This window comes from Athene cunicularia, assembly GCF_003259725.1.
Source record: "Athene cunicularia isolate RWA chromosome 4 unlocalized genomic scaffold, athCun1 chr4_part1, whole genome shotgun sequence".
Lineage (NCBI taxonomy): Eukaryota > Metazoa > Chordata > Aves > Strigiformes > Strigidae > Athene > Athene cunicularia.
In genome coordinates this window covers 15,850,499-15,874,247 of record NW_020799098.1, presented here as the reverse complement: position 1 = coordinate 15,874,247, position 23,749 = coordinate 15,850,499, and the positions used below count along the sequence as shown (strand labels likewise).

General features: G+C 37.9%; 1 protein-coding gene and 1 long non-coding RNA gene across 6 annotated transcripts in view; one reads left to right on the top strand and one right to left on the bottom strand.

The window, feature by feature from the left end:
* LOC113479385 overlaps nt 1–19,608 on the top strand; it is a 31,638-nt gene extending 12,030 nt beyond the window's left edge. Inside the window, exons 2-4 of one of the 2 annotated variants that reach the window (XR_003398241.1) lie at nt 13,081–13,375; nt 13,464–13,550; nt 18,839–19,608. This is a non-coding gene — a long non-coding RNA (uncharacterized LOC113479385). The remainder of the gene's footprint in view (nt 1–13,080; nt 13,376–13,463; nt 13,551–18,838) is intronic. The other variant, XR_003398242.1, reaches the window with a different exon arrangement.
* BST1 (bone marrow stromal cell antigen 1) lies at nt 3,836–20,746 on the bottom strand. 4 transcript variants are annotated; one of them, XM_026847232.1, is made up of 10 exons: nt 19,618–20,744; nt 16,678–16,807; nt 15,466–15,601; nt 14,898–14,980; nt 14,236–14,312; nt 11,005–11,097; nt 9,764–9,850; nt 9,190–9,249; nt 7,022–7,087; nt 5,980–6,092 (listed from the first exon to the last, which is right to left on the bottom strand). In XM_026847232.1, coding segments are annotated over exons 1-10 (903 nt in total). In that variant the 5' UTR covers nt 19,788–20,744; the 3' UTR covers nt 5,980–6,091. The 4 variants fall into 4 exon arrangements, with proteins under 4 accessions (XP_026703030.1, XP_026703033.1, XP_026703031.1 ...); XM_026847229.1 differs by lacking the exon at nt 7,022–7,087 and having other exon boundaries at nt 3,836–6,092; nt 19,618–20,746; XM_026847230.1 differs by lacking the exon at nt 5,980–6,092 and having other exon boundaries at nt 6,103–7,087; nt 19,618–20,745.
* Between the last annotated feature and the right edge of the window lie 3,003 nt (nt 20,747–23,749).

The following is a 23,749-nucleotide window of genomic DNA, read 5'->3' as shown; positions in this document are numbered from 1 at the left end:
ATGTGCCAAGAGATCCCTGACATATAAACACACTGCTGGTGGGGAAGGAGGTGGAATGGAGGCACAAGCTGTGGAGTAGCTGCAGAACACTTTCAGGAAGGAGACTGCTTCATTCTTCTGTATCACAGAATCATTCAGGTTGGAAAAGACATTTGGGATCATCAAGTCCAACCATCAGCCCTACTCTACAGTTCTCCCCTACACCATATCCCCCAACATCTCATCTAAACGACCCTTAAACACCTCCAGGGATGGTGACTCCACCACCTCCCTGGGCAGCCTATTCCACTGTCTGACCACTCTTTCCGCTAAAATTTTTTACCTAATGTCCAGTCTAAACCTCCCCTATTGCAGTTTAAAAATCACTTTCACCTTTTTTTGATATGCCTACATAGATGTTTCAGGAAATTATGTACTAGACAAATTAAAACCCACACACATTCAAGGGTATAGTGTTTAAAGCACTGATCTGCAGAGTGGGGGACCCACATTTCATGAATCATACGTTAACATGAATCAGGCTATGAAGAAATTTTATTTTTTTTTCTACTCAACATGTTTAATTTATACAAAATGGAACAGCTGTGATAGAAGAGTTTGGATGAAAGTGAGAACTATACCAAAGCTATAACCTAGCAGTGAAGGATCTTACTATGATTTCTGATGAGGTTGCTATACTTTTTTTGTGCAAAACATTTTTCAAGGTTTAGTTTCAGTGCAGAGGTAAAGCACATGCAGTAACCTCACGGACTTTCATGAAACCGAGTGCTTGTTTTCTGGCTGGTACTGATTATTATGCTTCTCACACAGTCTGAAGGGAAATACCCAGCAGGCTCCCATCCCACTGAAGCAGTCAAGAAAACACAGCATGCTATGCAAGCACAGGAGTGTGTGAATTGCAAAATTCTCCCAAAAGAACTATAGAGGGTAGATCTGTCACTTGGAAAGGATCCATGTGATGGTTCAAAGGTCAAATAACAAGAGACTTGAAAACCAAGATCTTTTCTGCTTGTCAGCTATGTAAAATATGCTTTTGTATAAAAGCATGTAAATATTTGTCCAGGATTTGATGCCGTGGCCTCAAAGTTTATCGGTTATTCTTGCTGTCCTTAACTTCTTCTTGCATGATATATGACATACACTTGTCATCACTCCTTTTTCATATTATTCCAGCTGCTCTTTTTTTATTTAACCCTATGTTAATTGGCAGTGGTGACAGAAAATTCAGAATGAAAGCCCAGAGCGTTCATTCTGCTTAGTGGAAATACCAACTCTAAATTTTCTGGCATCTTACATTAAAACAAAAGGAAAAGTAAGAATGAAACATATCACAGGCCAGCATGTCCAACAGTTAGGATCAGAGATTGCAAGATTTTGGTTGAATATTTATTTATGCTCATTTGCTTCTTCACTTGCTGCTCTTCAAAATTGCACAGTGTGACCTAGGAGCTTTTCCACACCTGTACCCAGATTTAGCATATTAAATAGAATACCTGTCATTTTCTTAGCACTGTTCTCTTGACTTTACCCATTGCAAACAGGGGAAAAAAAAAAAAAAAAGAGTCCTGCAGTTTGGTAATCCAGTGTTTGCCAAATTCTTGATATATCATCCTAGTTTATGCCTGCAATACTTGACATTCCTTGTTATTTATTTATCCAAGCACTCCTTAGCACCTGATATCAGACTGTATCAGGTGTAATCACTAAGAGATGCCTAGGCAAACACAGTTATTGGATTAAAAAATGTTATTTCTTAATTATTGTAACTAATGGTATAACTTGAGTTACCGCAGATATACAGTTCTGGAGCATCCCCTCTGCTCACACTTTGGGAATTTACCACACTGACTGCTTACATAGTGCAGAGGTATTCCAAGTCAAATACTCACAAGTCAAGGACCAGTCACTTTACTTCAGTGACTATTATTTAAAGGCAATGTGTGTTATTAAATATAATTTGCTCCTTCATTTTCCTTCTATAAAACTTCCAACCTCATAATTTTCCTCTCACACACTCTGATAAAAATATGAGAGATCAGGTTCACCTTTGCTGTGAGTGGCAGGAAAGAGAGGAGAAGGTAAGCAAAGAGAGGCTGCCCAGGCAGGGTGGATACCCTGCCACAGTGTGAGGGTATGTATGTATGTGCTGTGCTCCCAGGCTCCAGTTTCCTGCACCCCTCTCCCTGACAGCCTCCACTCGAACTGTGCTGCTGTAGTAAGGGAACAAGGGTCTCCTCTGAGCTTGCTTTTGTAATTCACAGGGAACTATAGGAAATGAAATGCCTACAGATTATAAATAAAATCTGGCAGATTATGTTCTTCACTTCTTAGGTAAAATGACAAGTAAATTTAGACTGAAGCCAGAATTAGGAATAACCTGAAAATCAGAAAAACACCTGTGTTTTAATTTGACACACCCTAACATTTGCCTAAATTAAGATGCCATGCCTCCCCATACTAAGCCATTTTAAACCAAACATCTTGGCTCTGCTGAAAGCACTTCAATGCTTTCTATTGTTGAAGCAGAATGCATCAGAAACATTTCTAGCTAATCCAATTGAAAACTATTGAAAATGTAGCTTTCTTTGAACAAGAAGTATTACACAACTTCTTGAGGTTTCAGTTCAAGTTTCACTACATTTGAGATTGCTGATTCAAAACACAGTCACGTCAGCTGAATATCACATCAAGGCCAGTATGACAAAAATAAACACCAGCAGTATAAAAAGGGCAGGGAGGTGAACAAGTTGTCCTTGCTTTATTCTCATAACTTCTTACTCCAGAGCACTTGAGAGTTTGCATTTAAAAATAGACAGAACAAGTATGAACAGAAGTATATGTATGCATGCACATACATGCTGAAAAAAATTATTATTCTGAATTAAGAGTTTGGTTTTTTTCACATGCAATGACTGGAACACAGGTAGCAGGAAAAAAAAAAAAAAAGCTAAATTAGCAGAAGTAGAGATTATTTCTATATATGAATGAAAAGGGTGACATAACTGAGTTCTTAAGTGGTCCACAAAACGGGCAAAGACAGGAAAGACTACCTCAGTATCAGTGGCTTCCACAGGTCTGTCTGCAGAAATGCAGAGCATCTTGTACATGATGCTTTCATTTGCCACGAGTAGTTGGATAGTAACAGATCTACACAGGACTGTGGCATCAAAATGAAGTGATATACATAATGTTTACATATGAAACATTTTGCCCCTTGAGTTCAGGTTCAGAGACAGCTGTTTCTGCAGTACTACTAGTATGAGTGATTGAAACATTCTAAATCTACATCTGAAGCACCCTGCTGAACATTGCCAGGCTTGTATGAGTTTATGTAGAAGGGCAGATGCCTTTTAGACATTATGATTCCTCCAAATTTGACACGGCTGTTATTCGATTCATTGCTCATCAGAGCATTTACTGTGAGTTCAAGACAGGGCACAGGCATACCTAGCTGATTCTCATGGCATAAATGTAATACATGTAAATAGCACTATTCACACATTTTGTATATGTAAAAATAAAAGAGAGATATAAAGGATTCTCTTGCTTACAACTTTTTGTTCACTTCTCTCATTCCTTCCAGGAGTAACAAATTACCTTATTGTTTTTCACTTTGCAGACACTTTTTCTGCCCCTCTGCTTCTGAGATATCAGTCACACTGTTCTTTCACACAGATTAAAACCATTATATTAAACTCAGAACAACTGATCCACACCCAGCTTGAAATTTGCTGCCTTTAAGATCTCAGGAAGCCTATGTATCTAAAACTTTGCCTTGATTTTTTTTTTTTTTTTTTTTTTTTTTTTTTTTAAAATCTTTACAGGTCTTTCCAAGTTTTTCCAGCAACTTTGAGACACTTCATTCAAAAGATATTGGAAAGACAATTGCTGTCTTTGCTACCAAGTTGAAGTAATGGGAAAAGAGGCAAGAACATTAGAAATAAGAAAACACTGCAAGAGGTTTCTGAATGTGTTGTTCTTGATATAAGGTTATGACATAAATAACCTCAAATTATTTGAATCGTATCTATCCTACTTTGCATTTTACTTTTTTGTTGTTGTTGTTGTTGTTTTTTAAACAGAATTATTTAGTGCTTCCTACAGTGTGTTTGGTATTACATGTAACTGACTGCGTTGCTGGAGTGATTGCATCCAGAGGCTGGAAAGCTTTCATAGGCTGCAAAGCAGAACCTGGACAGCTGGGATGCTTGGCTTGTGGTTAGAAGTTGCTCAAGAGGCACATGGCTTGTTAACAGTATGAGGCTATTCTCCGAATCCCACACACACTCTAATCTACACATCAGTGAGTAGGACAACACTAGACCAAACGATGGCTTGGACACCTCTTTGTGAGCCTCAGATGAACTATCACTACAGCCTGCAGTCCAAAATGTGTCATGATGTGATCTGCTGCAGACAAACAGAAGACTAATCGAAATTGCTTGGGTTTAGTTATCTGAGATGTACCTGTGTCGCAAACAGATACCTTTTATTATTCTGGCAGTGGCTGTTAAGGACAGCATCAAACAAGCAATGGAAACGAGGAGGATGTTGCCGGAACTAATCAAAGGACTAATGTTCCAGCAGAGGTAGGGAACAATTTTGAGGTGTAATATAAGAAACATCTGTAACTTCTGATTTCAGTACTTTTGCAAGTGTCTAAGACACAAAACTCCTTCAAGCTGGAGCCTAAACCCGGCTATGACAGCAGCAAATGCAACTATGTGTGTAATATACATGGATTTTCATTAACACCAAATTAAAGATTACAGGAAAGAAGCTAGACAAATAAGCAACAACAACATATTTTAGATATTTTATCTTTCAAACATACAACATGGTATAGTTGTACCAGGGACTGAATAGATGTAAATCTACCATGGAGTCCTAAATCAGTTACACTGAGGTAACAGGAATATCCTATCCCAGTTTCCTGACAACCAGCTAATACAAACACAAATAAATAATACAGAAGCTAACCGAGAATGTGCAACAGAATTCTACTTAAAGTTCTTTTCTAGAACAACTATTTTTTTTCCAAAGATTTATATGTCATCTTGGTAGCTGGATGTCCTGGTGGTTTAGAGGAGCATCTAGCTGGAACACTTAGATAATTCACAGAAGTAACTCAAGAGACCTTCAAGATGGCATCTGCTCTCTCCTCAATATATTCTGAAGAATGCTAGCTGAGTTCACTGCAAGCAGACAGATGTCTGACTTGGCACGTTCTCGTCTGAATTTGATATGCCATAAATCATATCATGGTGATCAACCATCACATCATGGTGGAAAACCTGTGGAACTTTCCACACCTGGTATTCCTGACCAGTGGCCAGGAAACAGCCAGCTGAGGAACAGCTGTGTGGATGATGAAGCAATTGATTATTATGTGGTAAAAAAATGTATGCAAGCCAGAATCTTGCTGTACAAAAGTTTCAAATAAGTTTGGCCTAAGTACTGGACCACTTATAAAAATGAGTTTAATTTTTCCATTTTCTACTGTCTCACCTATTGTATCTTGTACCAGGTGAGAAATCTAAGCTCTCTCCCATTCAAATTCATATTTCCCTTACCAAAACATGATAATCAGACACTTAGTTTCCAAGGCCAAGTGCTAGGACTGTTTTTACGAACAAGTAAGCTGTGTGGGAGATGTTTGACAGGCAGAGTTTCACTTTTCTTTCTGAAATATGTGAACAGGAAGTATTATCCTCAGTTTAATTCTGGAGAATAGGATAAGTGGAAAAAGCAATGGATTTCTTCTATTCAAGAAGAGGAAATGGAAGGTGAGGCTTTCTAGCAGCAGTAGAATAATTTTTGATACTAAGAGCAGTTGGTATCTTGACAGAAGTATGCAGGGTTTTAATATGCCAGTTTGCCAGTCCCAGAAGAAAGGTGAAATTGCAGTTAGAAATTCGTTGAAGCCAAAGTTATAGCCAGCTAAGGCAAACGGAGGATATGGATTCAGTTGATTAACTTAGTACACTAAAGCAAATCTGAACAAAAAGCCTACAAAAGAAACAAACATGAGCTTGTTCCAGCTGCCTCCTCTGTCTGAAGATACAGGTCCTCTTTGTGCTGCTGGTGCAGATCTGAAGAAAAGAAAACAAACAGGATGTTCACAGCAGAGAGCTGAGTTAGGATTCTTTTAAATATCAGAGGTTTGTTGCCAAGGGTGAAGTTTGCAGCCCAAGTGCTAAGCTAGAAGTTTCTTTATAAGAGCATGCCACCACATTCCCTTTGGCTGTCATGATTTTATAAACAGGATATCTGTGCAAAACCCTGGGAATGCTCCTTTCTATCTTAATACCTGAACCTCCTTGTCACTCCACATACATTTACTGTCTCTGGCCTTATGCTTGAGATTGTATAGAGCTCTTCTAGACAGCAGTGGTCCTAGAGATCTGTATTTTACACAGCACTTCATACAACAGTATCCAGATCCATTTCCAAATCTCCCCGACACTGCAATAACGCAAGTAATAAATACCGTTACTAATATGTTGCACCCGGCTTCCTTTCTGCTTATGTTTGTAAGCCATCTATGCCATCTAGTGGGTATTTTTTTACTTACAAGTTTTCTTTAAACGGGGTGTCAATTTAACAAGCCAAAGTTCAAATTTTGACTCAGCAGGAACATAGTTCAAGTCTGGAGAGGAGTTGAGGGGCACTATCACTATGCAAGCAGCCCCAAGTACATTACAGCACCTTCTAGGTCACAGCCTGACACAGCCCTCTCCTTTGGTATGTCAGGGTAACAGGAGTTTCAGTGACAAAACATGTCACTTCCACAACTCTTATGTGTTGGGGCTCAGGACGTTATTCTCTGGAGGCTGAGAAGGCAGCTATCAGTCTTATAACAGCAAATAGTCCTGCAAAAGGGGATGTAACAGAGCCTGCATGTGTAGTCTCACTATTTATTATGGAAGTATGAACACTGAACATACACTGAGCGCACGTGCTCTGCAAACGAACCTTTTCCTAACAGATACATGCTCTTAAGAGTGATACCACTACTGACCAAACTGTTCCCATGTCAGTTAATGGACCATCAGAGAGCGGGGATCCATCCACAGAGAAAACAGATCTAGAAGATAATCATCAAATAATTTATGTACATCTGCTTATGGCTCTTTCTGAAAGGGCAGCTAATTTCAATGGAGATGTTTGTTACAGCAGACAAGTAAGTGATTTGGGGAAGAGTGTAAGTATTCATTGGCTTGAAGTATTTCAGCTACTTAAATTTCAGGGGAGGCAATGACAGCATTCAGATTGGGAAGCTCTGTCTTGATTAGGGATAGCGTGGATATGAAGTGAATCAAGGCTATTATATTGCCATGCATACAGGAGGGAATAGAAGATTCAGGAAGGAAAGACGCAAGGAAACTTTTCCTAAGGAGGATGATAACAGCTGAGTTGCTTAGTAGTTACCCCAGGAGAGTATGTGACTGGTGCTTAGAATACAGTAGTGATTATGTTAATTTAAGTACCAGCATGGATGGAAAGGAAGGGGTGCCTGCTCCCCTGCTTACATACTGCAAGTGCTATGTGGTAATGGAGAACTGGTATGGTCATCTCTTAGGTGATCAAAAAAGACATTAATGGTTTCCAAAAACTTTTCAATCTACATTCCCTCAGGTGAGGAATGCACCCACATCACAAAACTTTGAGGGAAATGGTTTAAAACCTGGGAGAAGAAAAAAAATCTGTTAAAAGTTCACAATTTTATATTTTTTAAAGTCCTGTAAAGTGCTTTTTTCTCCAGTTTGTTAATATTGTCACCACATTCACAGTTGTGATTTTTCATGGGACAACTGTATTTTCCTTTGACACATGAACAAAAGCCCTACCATTCACTGGCAGAACAAGGAAACCCTGTTTTAATCCACTATGCAAGTGGTACCAAGTAACAAACAAATGCCTCAAAAGGCCTGGAAGCCTGTTCTATGATCTATGACCTAGACGGAGTCTGGAAGTATCAGTGATATCTATTCATCACGCATTTATAGGTTGGTGCTGGGATATAATTTGGGTATAAGAAGAAATGTTGTTGCATGACAAGATGAGTAAAAGTTTTCAGTGACTAGCAGGAACAGAGAATACTCACTTTCTAAGGGTGTATTAAAAACTGAACATATGCTACAGAAAGTCATATACACCCCCTTTTCTACACTGCACGAAGAACTACTGCCACACAACCAGAGACAGGAAAGCAGGAGTTGCATCTCTGCTGCCATAACCAGGGACAGCAAGTTAGGTTATTCATAGCAGAGGTTATTACAGCAGTATTAAATAGGTATTAACATACAAAAGATTTGCAGGTGCTTGAATAGGGCAGAAAGGACAGTAGGAGATAGGATGTGGCCAAATGTATGGATTATGCATAAAAATATAACTAGAGAACAACTCTTATGCATCTATGTATCCTGCAACTTTCTAAACTGTGAGGAAGTTTTGATATTTAATAAATTTTGATATGTAACGTTCAAACACGTTATGTGTACCTATACATGCAACAGCATATAGATTAAGAAACAGCCACAAGTGAAAACAGTTGTCTTTACTGTAAATTCATTGAAATACATAATAATGAAGACAAATATGGATAGGAAGGGAAACTATTAAAACCTAGTTTGGGAGTAATGCTTGCTAATTAAGAAAGTTGTATCTTGGATATAATCTGCATTCTCCAGAGACAACCTACTGTCCCAAGGTAAATACATTAAAATTGAGAAATTGGGTTTGCACACAAAATGGAAGATTAAAAAAAAACTTCCTCAAAATTTGGAATTGAAAGTTCCAGTAGCTGGAGAAATGTCCTTTAGATCTGCTGCCATTTGGCCTACAATTTCATTATTCAAGGAAGAATATTAATTAAAGCAGTTTCAAACTTGTAATAGATTTTGCATCAGAACACTGATATTTACAAACCACATTCATAACCATCAGTGGTACACAGTGTGATTATGTGATTGATGAGAACTAACAGGTGCTCACAGACAATTATGCACAATTTGTAGATAGAAACTGTTCACTTAATACACAGTAAGTAATAAATTCAAGAATACTGTATATAGCATATGAGTGGTATATAACAGATGATAGAGGCAGAATCTCTTGAACTGTTGACTTCTGCATATTTATTTGGTTGTAATGACATCGAGGATGGATTGAACTTCTTTTACTTACGATGAAAAGGTACACTTAGAGTCATCAGGATAATCCAGGCAGAGTAAGAACATTACAGATCTGTAAAGATACAATTTTATTTAACATTTTTAATCAGAAAACTAAGAAAAACAAATGAAAAAAAGAAAAAACTCAAGAGTATTATCATGTCTAAAGCATCTCTACAATTATATTTATCTTACAATCTACTGTGAATAACTAGAACTGCGAATACTACTGTGAATAACTGTAATTCTGCAGACATACAATAGCATTTTTAACTGTTGTTTAGATTTTCAATCCAAATAAAGATTTTAAAGTGAAGTGGAATACCCAAGGCCATTTTCTGTTTCTGACATTGGGTAAATACAATGTTCCACTTAATTATACAATTCTACAATACACTGTAGACTTTTGCTCAATTCACAGCTGAAAAATGCTAAGTCTGAAAAATGTGACATCACCTTTCCAACATACCGGTTTCTTACTGAAGGCACAACATTAACGGCACTTAAGTATTGGAAGTTAAGAAACCCCTTAAAATAGATGAGGTGCTTCTGCAAATACACCATATTAATGAAGGATTTTCACTTACTTGTAATTATCAGTGCAGGTGACATCATAACCAAGGGTGCTCAGCCTGTTTTCCAATACATTTACAGTATGAGTTCCACAGGAATCTCTGTGAGAAGGATTTTAATATTATTACAAGTCTTTTATTATCTCATTTCCTTTCACTGAACTTGATGGAATTAGTATAGTAAAGCCACATTACTTTGTTTCTTCTATATTCCTTAACACCTACAGAAAACTGGTGTACATTGCTATTTATAGTGCTTCAGTTGCTTACAGTTGTTTAACATTTTATACTCAGTTTGCAGTGACTGGAAGATTGGCTTCAGCCAGTGTAGCACTTGCAGATTCTATTAACCAATATTCCCACCTTTAATATTTCACTAGACAAACAGAAAAGGAGCTAAATGATTTTGTAAAACAATAAGTGTTTCCTCTGTAATATTCTTTGGCAGCTATTTAGGTGGTGCTAAAGTTGGTTATAATAAATTAGAATTATTCCTGTTAGAAGCTTGTCCTCTCTCTTGTATACAAAACAACAGAAAAACACAAGGAGAGAGAAAAAAAAAACCAGAAACAATCTTAAATACAGCTTCTGTGTCTAGCACTGATTATTTAATTTGTGGTCCAATTAGCAAAAGAAAGTTTAGCATAGTATAGAAGCTACTGAGACCTCTAAAACTTGCACCAACGTCAAAGTATGAAGGCCAGTGTTACTTACCCACTGGTCAGTAAATACTCGTGACTGTAAAGAAATCATATGGGAACCAAAAAAATCATTGTAAAAGGCAATTAATAAAAATACACAAATATTCCCTTGCATCCATTAACTGAAAGATAAATTAACATTCAGTGTTTGTCTTAATTTTTCTTTGTAATAAGGGCAACTTGTGCAAAGGTGAGCTGTATGTTTGTTTCCAAAAGGATAAGATTCTTTGATTTAAAGAGAAAGGCTGAGAAACACTGACCTGAACTATGATTCGTAGACTCCACAGCACTATGGTAAAATCATAGAATCACAGAATGGTTTGGGTTGGAAGTGACCTTTGAAGATCAGGACTCCAGACCTAATATTAGAACTTATATTTTGTCTAATTCTGGTATTTCTATACTCTTTGGGAATGACAGGGTGTGTTAGTGAGAGCATCTAAATTGTTTTTAGTTTAATTGCTATGCAAATATAATCAAACAGAAAGCTAAGGTGAAATTCTAAAGACAGGTCCAAAAAGGAAAAAAAACATTTTTTTTGAAGATGTAACTTACATATCTGGTCCTTCAATATCATCCACAACCCAGATGACAATTTGGGAGATTTTGTCTTTCTGTAGATTAGGTATTTCATAATCTGCAAAAAACCTGATTCAAGAAACAAATTTTTACAACTATGAAGGACATGAACAATAAACAATCTTTTTTCTGTTTGCATTAATGAAGACTGTGATCCTGCTGGACGATATGGGCTTGCTTGATTTTACATTTGTATCTTCTGATTACAATCAGACTCAACACAGAGTAGCAAAAATCAAGATTCACATTCTGAATGTCCTCAAAGGTCAAAGGCATTTAATCAGAAGTTTTGTTTTCATATTCTTCATCTTAGAGGGGCTCAGCTGAAAAAAAGGTACAACTTAAGAGGTGAACCAGAATGAACAGAACTTTAAAAAATGCAAAACCAAAACAAAAACATTTTGATACTTAGTAGAAAAAGAAAAAGTTCATTCTTGTAGTTATTGCTTTTAGACACAATACAATTTTGCTTTAAATAAAAAAATAACAACAGCCACAAGACAAATATATTTTTAGGTACAAAATCACAGCAATAGTAACATGAGGTATTTGTCTAGGATATACTAGACTATAAAAGAGAAACTTCTACATATGTCCATCCCTAGCCTAGGGAATCTTGTAAATTGACTTTGATCAGGATTTAAATAACAATTAAAACAAGATAATAAAAAGCATCTAAATCATAGAATCATAGAATGGTTTGGGTTGGAAGGGACCTTAAAGATCATCTATTCCAACCCTCCTGCCCTGGGCAGGGACACCTTCCACTAGCCCAGGTTGCCCAAAGCCCCGTCCAACCTGGCCTTGGACACTGCCAGGGAGGGGGCAGCCACAGCTTCTCTGGGCAACATGTGCCAGTGTCTCACCACCCTCACAGTGGAGAATTTCTTCCTAGTATCTAATCTAAAGATGCCAAATCCAAAGGACTATTTTAATGTCTGTAAATTGAATTTTTTTGTGCAATGCAAGCATTTCAAATCCATGGATTTTTAACCCTTCCACCTTTGATTTCCACCTTTTCATTGCTGTTTGTTTTTTTTTTTTTCTCCCCTCAGAAAGCTTATAAGGGCTGTGTCCACACCGAAAGCTTGGTCCAAGCCTAAGCCTATCACGGCTCTTCTTAAATGTCTACATCTGGACTGCCATGTCTCTTAGCCACTTTAAATGGTTTGAGACCTCCCAGGCTAGAAGGGGTATTTGTCACCTCCTGGATGAGACCAGCAGTGGCAAAGTGACCTTTGCTCTGTCCTCCTGGTGCCTGCAGGCAACCTACTGGTGCTCTGGCATGGAAGCACAAGATGTATAGTGGTTGTCAATGTCTGTTGGCAGCCAGCCAAGACCTGTTCATGAAGTTAGAAAGTTAACTTCAACTTCTGGAGAAGTAGAACCTGAGGGGGTGGATACCAACAGTTGTCCTCTCTGGTCAAGTCTGGTATGGCAGTGGCTAGTCAGAAACCAGTAGCAGCAACAGCAGGTTTGCCTGCCTGTCCAGGGTATCCAAGCCTGTCTTAAACACATAGTGAAAATATAACCAAAAATAAAAATTCCAACTATTTTTAACTCATTTGCTCATTCATGCATATATTATTGCCAACAAAAATGCAGCTTCCTCCAAAATACGAATGATCTTTAACTAGGGGAGTCAGAAACTGTGAAGAAACAACGTACAAATGACTTCAGTAAACCAAGTGATATTGTGAACCAACTAATATTATTAAAGAAGTCTACCAACTACATTCATACTGTGTGAATGAGCAAAGTTATTTTGCAGTGAAGTGAGAAATTTATCTTAACTGAAATGGTAACAGGTGACAATGATGATTTAAGTGTACGAACTGTAATGCATAATAAATGGTTTTGAAATGCTTGAAAACAGACCAGAGAGATGTTTAGGAAGACAGGTAGACCTCTCAGATTACCTTCTGCTACCAATTATCCAACCCAAAGTCTCTTTCAAACAACATCTCTTAAGCAAATTCAGTCATAAATGGACCAGAAGATATACTGCAAAGAAAACAAATGGAGTAACTGGCTTTGTTTTTTTCTTGGCAGGCTGTGTTTCAGTGGTGGAGATTTCACTGGTCATGATACCTCCAGACAGGCAACCCAGGGAACCGATAAAATTAATTTATGTGTAAGAGGTTTCTGAAATAAGGAATCTTGAAATTAACAGAAACAAGGAATCTGTTTGTAAAATAAGGATTCTATACTGGATTCTGGGCATTGACCTGCTGCCAGGTATTATCATCTACGAAGACTTGATCCTAGGTGACCACCTGACCAACCCAAGGAGTCTTCCTGATTAGCTGAAAGCTGTGTACAGAGATGGACATTTGGGGGGATGGAGGTAAGTAGGTAGTAGGTGTTTTGGAACAGATGATTCTTGTTTCTCTCCTATCTGGAGATAAAATTAACTTTTCAATTATCATTTTTAGTCCTCAGTGAGCACACAGGAGGAGTATCTGCTCTATGGGTTTTTAAAAGGGTTTTTTTGATCTGCCTTGGACAGGATAGTTGATGAGGTAAGGAAAAATGCATTTTTCATCAAAGGTAGGCAGTCACTACAGCCACATATTTAGTAAAAGACCTTAAGGGTGTACTTTTACAATAAATTTAAAATGTATTCTTACATGAACTTCTGCATAGCTGTACACTTGTAAAGAAAGATACATCTGTCCTTAATATACAAGGGAATAAGGAGAAGAGGAAGCTAATCCTTGCTATTATCATTCTCAATGGAGCTTTTTAACTTTCTTAAAGCATAATGGATCTCAAACTAGCAGGACAAAGCACCTTCCCTATAGAACTTAACGCGTTTGCTCCTAGGCCTAACAGAGGCTACACTTGTAACCACGTCCTCTCCTTGAAGATGGCCCTGAACAGAAATTTTGTAATGATCCTGTTTTTGAAGACATACACATTTTGCCACAGTATGTTGGCTGACTTGAAGGCTGCTTTCAAAGTGCATTTATCCTGCTTGCCACAGTGGTTTGTAAAATGCAGGAGTTAAAAGGATTGTTTCCATCCATTTCATGTTAATTCCTACAGCTGGGGACAATTATCAGTCATCCCCACAACTCAGCAGACTTTGATGCAACAGGCTCTTTCAGATATGCTTCCCATGCTTTGTGTAGCAGAAGACCCAAACAACTGGTTGGCCCTTTTTTGCAAACATCAGACCTTGTACACATATATCAGTTTTCTTACCCTGGCTGTGGATAAGCTCCTCCGTCTGCAGAACCATTCAACAAGACATGTATTACTCCAGAACTGTGTTGCGCATACTGCAATACATAATGATTTTTGCTTAGAAATCTTACAGATTTGTCACATGACTTGGTATTGTATTGCAAACAACAATGACCAAGGAAAGACTTTTACCAAGAAGAATATCAGAATTGTGAAAATAATACCAAACTAGCACCCTAGCAGGTCATGCAGTAGAGAGGACAACTAAACAGCCAATGTATTAATTCAATGCATTTTCTTAAACTATTTTCTCACACTTTAAATAGTTTCTTCAGCATAAGAAGAAAGCGTTTTGGCACTCTGTGTTGGGTTTGATATGTGAAAAAGGGTTTCCACCAGGCCTGTCAAATGTCACTTAGGATCTGTATTCAGGAGACAACTAGTGTGCTTATTGTACTTAGCATATGCTTAATATATATTAACAAAGCTCACACAGAATTTGAACACATTATCTAGCTAAGGTGAAAGTTAGGTTCCTCTTGCAAAAACAGTGTATTTGTATCAGAGGAAATAATCTAGCAGAGTTACAGACTTAAATCTGTTTTGATCTGGCGACGTTTTCCTGAACCACCCAGGACACACTCACTAATGTACGAAGTCAGCACTAATGCACTATTTACAGTGATTGAAGCCATCCTCCAGAAAGATTCCACTGCGTTGTTTTCACACTCCTCTGTGGTAGGGCAGGATTCATAGTCCAGTCCTGTAGGAAAGCATGTGATTTTTGCCATTAGACATAATGACAGTAGCAAGTGACCTTAGAAAGCAATTAAATATATTTGTGCATTACTCACTGAACATATAAGAAGGTCTGACATAACACTCAAAGCTGACAATTGTTATTTTCTTCTATCATTATCTATCCGTTGCAGTTTACATGAACAGTGACATTCTGTGGATTCAATAATTTGGCTGAAATGACTCTTAACTCTATACCTGGGATGCAGAAAGCTCCATGTTCAGAGGACTGAGAAGGAGGTTTATCTCTTGTGCAATGCTGTTTAGATTTCACTGTGTGCTCCCCTGACTGCAATGTTAAATATTCACACAAAACAGGAGAGAATGAGACAGTGAAGCTATTCCTGATTTTTCATGTGGTAAGATCAAAATAAGCTCCTCCAAAACACAGTAGTCAGCCTTCATTATGGTTTTACAGACAGATGTTTAATATAGCACTTATCGTCTTACCAGTGCTGTTTGCCTGCCCACACCAGTTTAGAAAATCTCCAAGGAAGCCAAACAGAGTATCAGCCAGAGACATGTAGCGACGGCCTCTATCAGCAAAGCTGTTGACTAGCAGCTGATTATTTTCCCAGAAGAGAGACTATATAAAAAAAAGGAAAAAAAAAATAGAGAAGAGATGAACCATCACTTAGGCATGGACACAATGAGATTATGGGGTGTTGAAAACAGTTTAAAACATGTTTTGGTATTTATTTCAAAATCAAGCTAATAACCAGAAATTTTAGCTATCTCTTTAGAGGAACACAGTTTTAGTTTTTTACAGTGGTGTAAATTCTTAGAGGCCTGAAGGGCATTCATACCATGATGGGAATGGACATAGATCTGCATTAAATATAGTTAGGCCTAGCTTTGCCTTCCTCAGCAGACAGGTTTAGGAAAAGGGAGAAAAAAAGGAAGACAGATACTTATAAGCCAGATATATCTTATCAGAATTCTCTCACACTGCTATGTTGGTTTATGGTGTGAAAAAAATCATACCTCTAGCTGTTATTTCTGTGTTTGCAAAACTCTTTCATGAATTAAGATACGTTGACAGGAGTATTTACTGGTTTAACTTGTATCATTTAGGGATAAGGAATAATTATGCTAGAGGAAAAACTGCTTTAAATCACAACCTTTTAGAGAAGGTCAAAGCACACATTCTAATGGAATATGATGGCGCAGAGACATGGTTTTTGCACTTTCACAGTTCTCTGCAATTACCAGCACATCAAACCCTTACTGTTTTCTAGCATATAATGGTGTCCTATCTTACTTCTGCTTATGTCTAACATGTCATTGCCCTGAGACTTGGCTGTGAAGAGTGGAAGCAAAAGATGATAGCAGGTATAATTTTTGCAGACAGAGCACATAACTTGAGGAAAAGTAAAAGTGGAAATTCAGGGACTATGACAGAGCTCCTGGCACAGCAGGAAAAATGGAGGATCTTTGTAGTATGAGAATAGAGAAGCTGCTGAGAAGTTACCCCATAAAATAAATGCAGCCAAACACATTGCAAAATGCCAGCAAGCCTAAGCTTAGTTTGTAAACTACAGACAGGCCAAAAATAATGAATTATGAGTCAGCCACAGAATGACTCTTGGTCATTTTTGAACTGTATCATGGAAAATCTGCTGGATGTCACAGGACTGTTAATATAACATTAATAATCATTACCTTGTTAGGTGGAATTGGGTGAAAAGACAGGTTGATGAATAATTCATAGTCCTTAGGTAGAATGCTGCAAGGATCTTTGTTAATAAATGCATTTTTAAACGCTTCCCATATCTCAGAACAATTCTTCTCACTGTAATCATTGAAAAAAACAAATAGCAGAATTGTTTTTTCAAAGCAGAGCAAGAAAGTAGTTTGTTCCCAACTTCTTCAGATTTCCAAATTAAAACTGCTACAAGGGTAAGATAGAACACTGAAGTCAGGGTGGTACAAAACTTTCAACCCAGGAAAAGCATATAGATCTTTTCTTTTCCTGACTCCTAACAGCAGCTAAGTAGGAAGTAGCAATGAAAATATTAGGATTTGCAGTGTGGAATTAAAAATACCTAGCAATTCAACAAAAATCTTAGAAGGTACAGTAATACACAGTGAGCTTGCTATCTAGCACTGTAGAAATACTAAGAAAAGTTATTTTTGAAATTTTCCAGATTCAAAAAGTCATTTCAGTTAAAGCATAGCTAAATATGCAAGGCTACTGGAATGTAAAATTACTCCTAAAATGTTAAGATTCAAATGCAGGAGGAGTTACGAAAAAGTTTCGATGGTAGAGTAACAGTTTTGACAGAGATGCCTTCTGTCTATACAGGCCCTAGGATTACGTAGCTTTACCTTGCTGGAATGAGTACAGTGACTGTGTGGGACATGTACTGTCATTGTGCAGTAGCTACAAGAACACTGTTAGGATTCAACATTTAAATTGCTTGTGAGAGGAGGCCTTAAGTAAGATGCTAGGCTGTGCACTTCAGCAGTTCCCTTCTGCCTGCTCTGCCTTGGGGCAATAATCTCCCATGGAAGGCCAGGCCATCTAGGGACAACTGTACAGACCTATGTCTCCTTCTGCTAAAGAGATGTCTACTGTAAGCACTCATTCATGCTAGTGCTTGTAAAATATGATCAACTGAACTCTTAACATCTTCCTTGACAGTTGAATCCAGCAGTAATTTTCTGGTTAATTCACTTACTGCATTTTTTTCTTCAAGTCTTCTCATCCAGGTTTGAAGAGCTTGTAAATCAAAAGGATTATTCCGCTCTTACTCAAAATTTTTTAGCTGGCAAAAATACTTCTTGAAACTTCAGGGTGGGGAAGGACTGTTCCTTCTAATCTTAATAGACACTAATAAGTCATATTAGATTTAGTTCATACCAGTCAGTTAAAAAAAAAAAGTTTTCAAAACTTCCATTATATACTACCAATAAAGAAATATGGGAGAAATGCACTACAGTAACATTTGTGTTACATAGCATACTCCTACTAGCAAATTTCAAATATGATTTTCATTCAAATCTCTCACTTCTACATGACCACAACATTTTGTAACATGCCTCTTTATACTGACATTTTGCATGTTCTGTTTTAATGTAAAGGAAAGTTTTTCTTGTGTTCCTATAAACACCTTTATGTTTTAACTATGTTGCAGTGTAAAGACAAGGCTTGCTAGCTTCTTTTCTTGTTAGCAAAGTATTTTTAAAAAATTATTCTATTTGCTTATAAATCCATAAGCAAAACATATCCAGGTGGCTATGCCTCTGTAAAAGCTAGCCTGGGGGCAATTAAGAAACAGACAATGAACAGAAAGGGTTATAAATAATTAGAATATCTGTTTTGCACCTGTGCAGTATGAAATTTCAATTTTGTTTAGATTACACGATCTGCTTATAAACCCTAAGGGAAAGAGAAAAAAAACACATAATATGAAATTTATTGTGCAGCTCTTCTTTCTATAATGCCATTTTGGGCCTTAATTCAGGAAAGCAGTCTAATGTCCAGCCTGGCTTTATGCTCCTCTGAGTAAGACCAGTTTGATAAATGGGTTCAGACTTGTCAATTTTAAAATTATATTGTGAATTATATTGTGCACAGAAATCTATAGTTAAAGCTTATTGGCACCTTCCACTGTGATGTGTTTATAAATTTGCCAAACTTAAAATGTTCAGCTGGAGTTTTAGTACCATGTTAATGGTATTATGATGATTTTTACTTTCATGGGGAACTTGAACAAAAACACTTCTGATAAATTAAGAATATTATTAGGAAGAAACATGTTGGTTTGCTTTTGTTAAAAGCCATGAACCTGTTTTCAGTCCTGTATATCCTGTTTTGCAGAAGGAACTGAACATGGGAGGTTGCGGGAAGGAGATGATATTTACTGATATTATGCAACATAATTTAACCCTGTTTAAGTTTATGATTCAGTGCTACAGGAACCCAGCCAGACCCCCTCTGCAAATACCTCTTCAAACTATCAGTAAAAATTTTAGTGGCAGAATAAAGGAGTGAACTCCAAGAGACTATCCTTAGTTTTTTTTCCTTTTTACCAAAGCCCAAACAATGTAAGGAAGACTGAAAAAGTGTTTGGTTGAGTGTGATTTACCTCCAGTTCTGTGTAATTAACACTGACAATGAAAGCTCATGGGTAATCATACTTCAGCAGTTGATTACTGCTTGATTTTTCAGGTGGATGAGCTAAACAGCATCTTTCAGTAACCACAGGATAGCTATAAAGTGTGGTGCTTTCCTTCTTACATGACCTGACCTACAAGGCACGCAAAGTAATGCTGCTTTTCCCAGGAGCACTGTCAGATTTGGTACTTTAGAAACACCATCCCCACCATTTCTGTCTGGTGTTCTCCTTACAGAACACTGTGGCACAAGGAGGGGAGAAATGTGAAATAAAAAGTTGAAGGATTAAAAATCTTGCCTTAATTACACTACTTTTATTAATATGACATCCATCAAAGTTCAATTTCTGTTTCCACATGGCTACAAGCGTGTTGGCTTCAACAGGATCACTTTCATGGCTAGGAGCAAAAGTTTAGGCTTCTGATTAATAACCATTTTGTACAGAACATAAAAAAACTAATCCAGAAACAAGCAAAACTTACCCAACAGCAGGATTCACAAGTCTAATATAGTCATAGCATCTTCCAATGACAATGCTTTCCAGGTTTAGCGTTGTACCTTCACCTTTCCATTTTTTCCCCTGCACTTCTAATAAGCTGTTCATAAACAGGACAGAGACAAGTAACAGAGACAAACAAAGGCTCTTCATCATGAATTACTGACAACCCAAGTTCTTAAAAAAAAGGAAAAAAAAAAAAAGAGTTAACTGATACAGTTTGGATGGAAAACTGAAGGCTTAAGTAATATTTTCAATACTGGCTATAGCTCTGTACACAAAAGACGAAGTTAGACGGAAATCTGAACCTTTCTGGGGACTGTAAACTAACTGTTTCCTGGAACGGTTGCACAAGGATACATCACTTCCTCATATCTGTTCCCACTTCAGAAAAACGAGACTTTTAAGGTCATGATATTGCCACCTGGTGATAACTGCGAAGAATTACAGTATATTTCAGTAAAGGGATTTTAAAAAACCCTTACCACTTCAATATTTACAATGCCTTAGGTTTGCTTGGTACTCACTGTCTTGCTATACCTTCTTAAAACATCACAAATGCTTACAAGCAACATGTTGTAAACCAGTTTCTTTTCGTTTTAAAAGGGCTATATTTTTTGCACACATTTCTCTAATGGCTGAAAAAATGCTGAAATACATATCAAAACAAAAAAAAGTTTGAAATATGCAGGTAAAGCAATGATTGCATAAATACCCAAATTCTCAGTTGATCTTGTACCACATGCAGGGGTAAGATTAGTCAGCTTTTTTCCATCTCTCCCCTGGATACTGACAGCAACATTTTGGTGCAATGATACGTGTTTTAAACTCTTCTTCATGAACAAAAACGCCTTGCAGGCAGGAATCAATCATAACAAGAACTACAAGGATTAAGATATACTTACTGCAAGTGTACTTGTACTGAAGAAATCTCTTCAACTTCTGTTTACTCTTACTATCCCTCCAGCTTCTTTTCCTTAAGTACTTTGTTGGATCATTAAATGGCATCAATTAATCTAATCTTCAGTGTAAATATTCTGTGGTGTATGTTGCTGCAAATACAATCACACTATTTTTTTCCCTTTTAAGAAAAAAAAATATTTCAACCTTAATTTGTCTATGGACTCACATTTCTGAGGAACATGATGGTTCTTTATCTATTAAAGTATCCAAGCCTCAGTGAATACATACATCTTTATTATTTATGTACTTATTTATATAGTGTCATTCTTACAATGATGCACTGGTACTCAGATGATGGATTTTGCTGAAGGCAAAATCTTGCTAATCATCAAGTAAATTGCTGACGATGGATTTCTCCCATAAATGTGATAGAAAGATAACCAGTCAGTTTGTTACCTGCAGGAGAGTCTTCAGGAAACACAGATTTACCCAGAAAGGGATGTGCAATGTTGTGCTTGATATGGCAGAGACACAGCAAATGCTGTACTTCAGTTACTTCTCTGATGCTTTTTCCTCATATTTGTCTGATTAACCTGTCTCAAACATGGACATCCTGATAGGGCACCAGCACATTAATCGAATGGTTTCAAGTCACTGTTTTGGGTCCAGGATTAGAGTGCAGTAATCCATAGAAGTTAATGTGGTTTGGTTTTTTTGTTTGTTTTTTTTTTATTACCAACTTTTCTGAAGATTTTGCTCAGTAATTTCAGGGCTAGCAGAAACCAGAGGTATCACTGATGTGATCTTCTATATAGAACAGGGCAGAAATTATCATCAATTTTTACATCGAGACTAAAACTTCTGCTTAAAATACACAGTGTAAGTTGAGGACTCATCAACTTTGAGAAGAAGACGTGGGTGCTGCTCAGTTGTGTTTTCCAAAAAGGAGATGACTTCTTCTAACAGCCCAGAGGGAGTGGAAATGAGTCCAACAACTTGTGAGATCCCCATCTCACCCCCTATTGAGCTCCCTTTACTCACTAGCCACTTCTAGAAACAAAACATGGAGCCAGAAGGGCCTCTGATCTGACTCAGCACAGCCATTTTTAATTTATGTTCTTAGTTTTGATTTAAACACTTCACATGATGGCTAACTAACACACCTCCAGGGAAATCGTGCCAATGGTTTGAGAGTCAAACCTTAGCTCTGGCCTGAACTTGTCTACTTTTAGCTTCCAGTCATTGGATCTCATGAAGTTTTTTTCTGTTACATTAATGAAGAGTCTACCCTCAGAAATCTCTCTGTGAAAATACAGTAGAAAATGACCAAGTCTCCCCTTAAACTTGTCCATGAAAAATTCAATATTTTAATCCCATTATCAGGCACTTTCTTTTATAGCATTGTACTTCACTGTCACGAAGTGGCTGCCCATCTTGCTTCCCAAGCTCCAGCAATTCCTGCTGGAGGCACATCACTGTCCCTCACTCTATGCCCCTCTCTCCTAGAAGAGGTTATTGCCCGTGAAGCAGAATCAGCAAAATTGGCAGGCTATCTGCTCTGGAGATACTCTAGGTCACAAAGTGAATATTAACTCTAATGACCATGAAACCCAGCATTATGTTTATATTACGAATCCCTCGAAGATGAGGAAGGGACATGTTCTCTCTTGTCGTTTCCACCACATGGGAGTGGTAACTTCCAGCAGAAGAAAGGTGTAACAGGAGGGAACATTAATCTTCTATTATTATTCAGGCATGAATTGCTGGCAGAATAACCTCAATTCTGTATGACTTCACACTTTAGGTGGGGAAATATGACCTTGCAACTGCTCACATTAACAAGCTTCTCTGTAAACAACAAACTTCACCAAACATTGTTTCTTGATGGTTTGTGACTTCAGTGCACAATTTTACCTACAGCAGTAACCCAATGTCTCACCTGCTCCCCTGTATGCTATGAAATGCACAAGCCAAAAGCCAGAGTTGTGCTTATTAGCCAAGCAGTAAATGCAACCAGGTGCTCGCTGGCCAGCTGCATAACACCTGTGCTTAGCCTTCCTCTTTTTCATGCATGTGTAACTGCTTTTTTTTTTTTTTCCCAAAAGTTGTATGAATTTAACCTTCCAAGATTCATACATATTTGCAAATATGATTAAGTAGGCCAGCATTTTCAAAAGTCCGTGAAGGTGGAAAGGATCAGTGGGAAAGGAAACACCCAATAGTGCAATTTCTTAATCCTCATTTCCTTAAAGAGATAAAAAGATTATTGTGCATAGTGTGATCTAGATAAGCCTCATAACATGATCTCTCCTTCTCAATTCACTACTGCTTTTACCAGCAATAATTTCACATTTTATTTGCAAACATTAGAATGTTGAGGAATACTGGACTAAAAGCATGTGCTGGAAATACCATCTATTTAGAATTAATTGCTTACATCTGTAAACTAGCTAGCTTTTAATCTATTTAATATCTGCAAGGTAGATTTTTGTACAGGAATAGTTTTCAGTCAGGAAGGCCTGCTGCATTTATTTCAAGGTTGACAGTGCATTTCTGGGACATTTACTACACGTTACCATGCTGGTTGGCAGTTTTACTACACCTTGCTCTGTTTACTGACAGTTATACCTTTTGTCAAACTCATGTGTAATCTCAATTCTGTGAAATGTTCCTACTTTTTTCAAAATGTTGCATGGACTGTTGAGTATGAAGGGCTGGCATTCCTGCTCTTTTTGTCTCGGATGTTGAACAAATGCAACATTTAACTCTGCTTATTTGGCACAAACGCTGCAAAAAGTTGGGGGCAGGTTCCCTGCTGCAATCCAGTTTGGGACACATCACACATCTTCCATCAGCAACACCAGTTCATCTGCAGACACCCTCTTTATTCCTCACACGTTGCCATCTCCTCAGTTTAATTGGGTGAAGCAAGTTTTCTCGGCTTTATGTAAATGCACAATGTAATTTTTAATTTCTCGCGATTTAGTTAAAGGCATAAAAACTGCCGTGCCCCCCGGCGTGCCAGGTTACCTGGTGGGCCTGCAGACCCGCTACCAGGGGGCAGCGGCCGTGCCCCGCGCACAGCCCGGGAGCCGCTCCAGCAGCGCCGGCCAGCCCCGCGCTCTGCAGGCCTGGCCTCTGAGGGCCGCCCCTCGCACACAACGGCGGAGCAGCCACGCCGCACCGGGACCGGGACCGGGACGGCAAATACTTCA

Excerpts from the sequence above, each read along its gene's own strand:
- BST1 (XM_026847229.1), bottom strand. The coding sequence starts at position 19,787 with ATGATGAAGAGCCTTTGTTTGTCTCTGTTACTTGTCTCTGTCCTGTTT. Across the intron at positions 9,250-9,763 it reads ACCTGCACTGATAATTACAA|ATCTGTAATGTTCTTACTCT; the intron begins GTAAGTGAAAAT and ends GTATCTTTACAG. Across the intron at positions 6,093-9,189 it reads TCTAAGTGTACCTTTTCATC|ATCTGCACCAGCAGCACAAA; the intron begins GTAAGTAAAAGA and ends TCTTTTCTTCAG.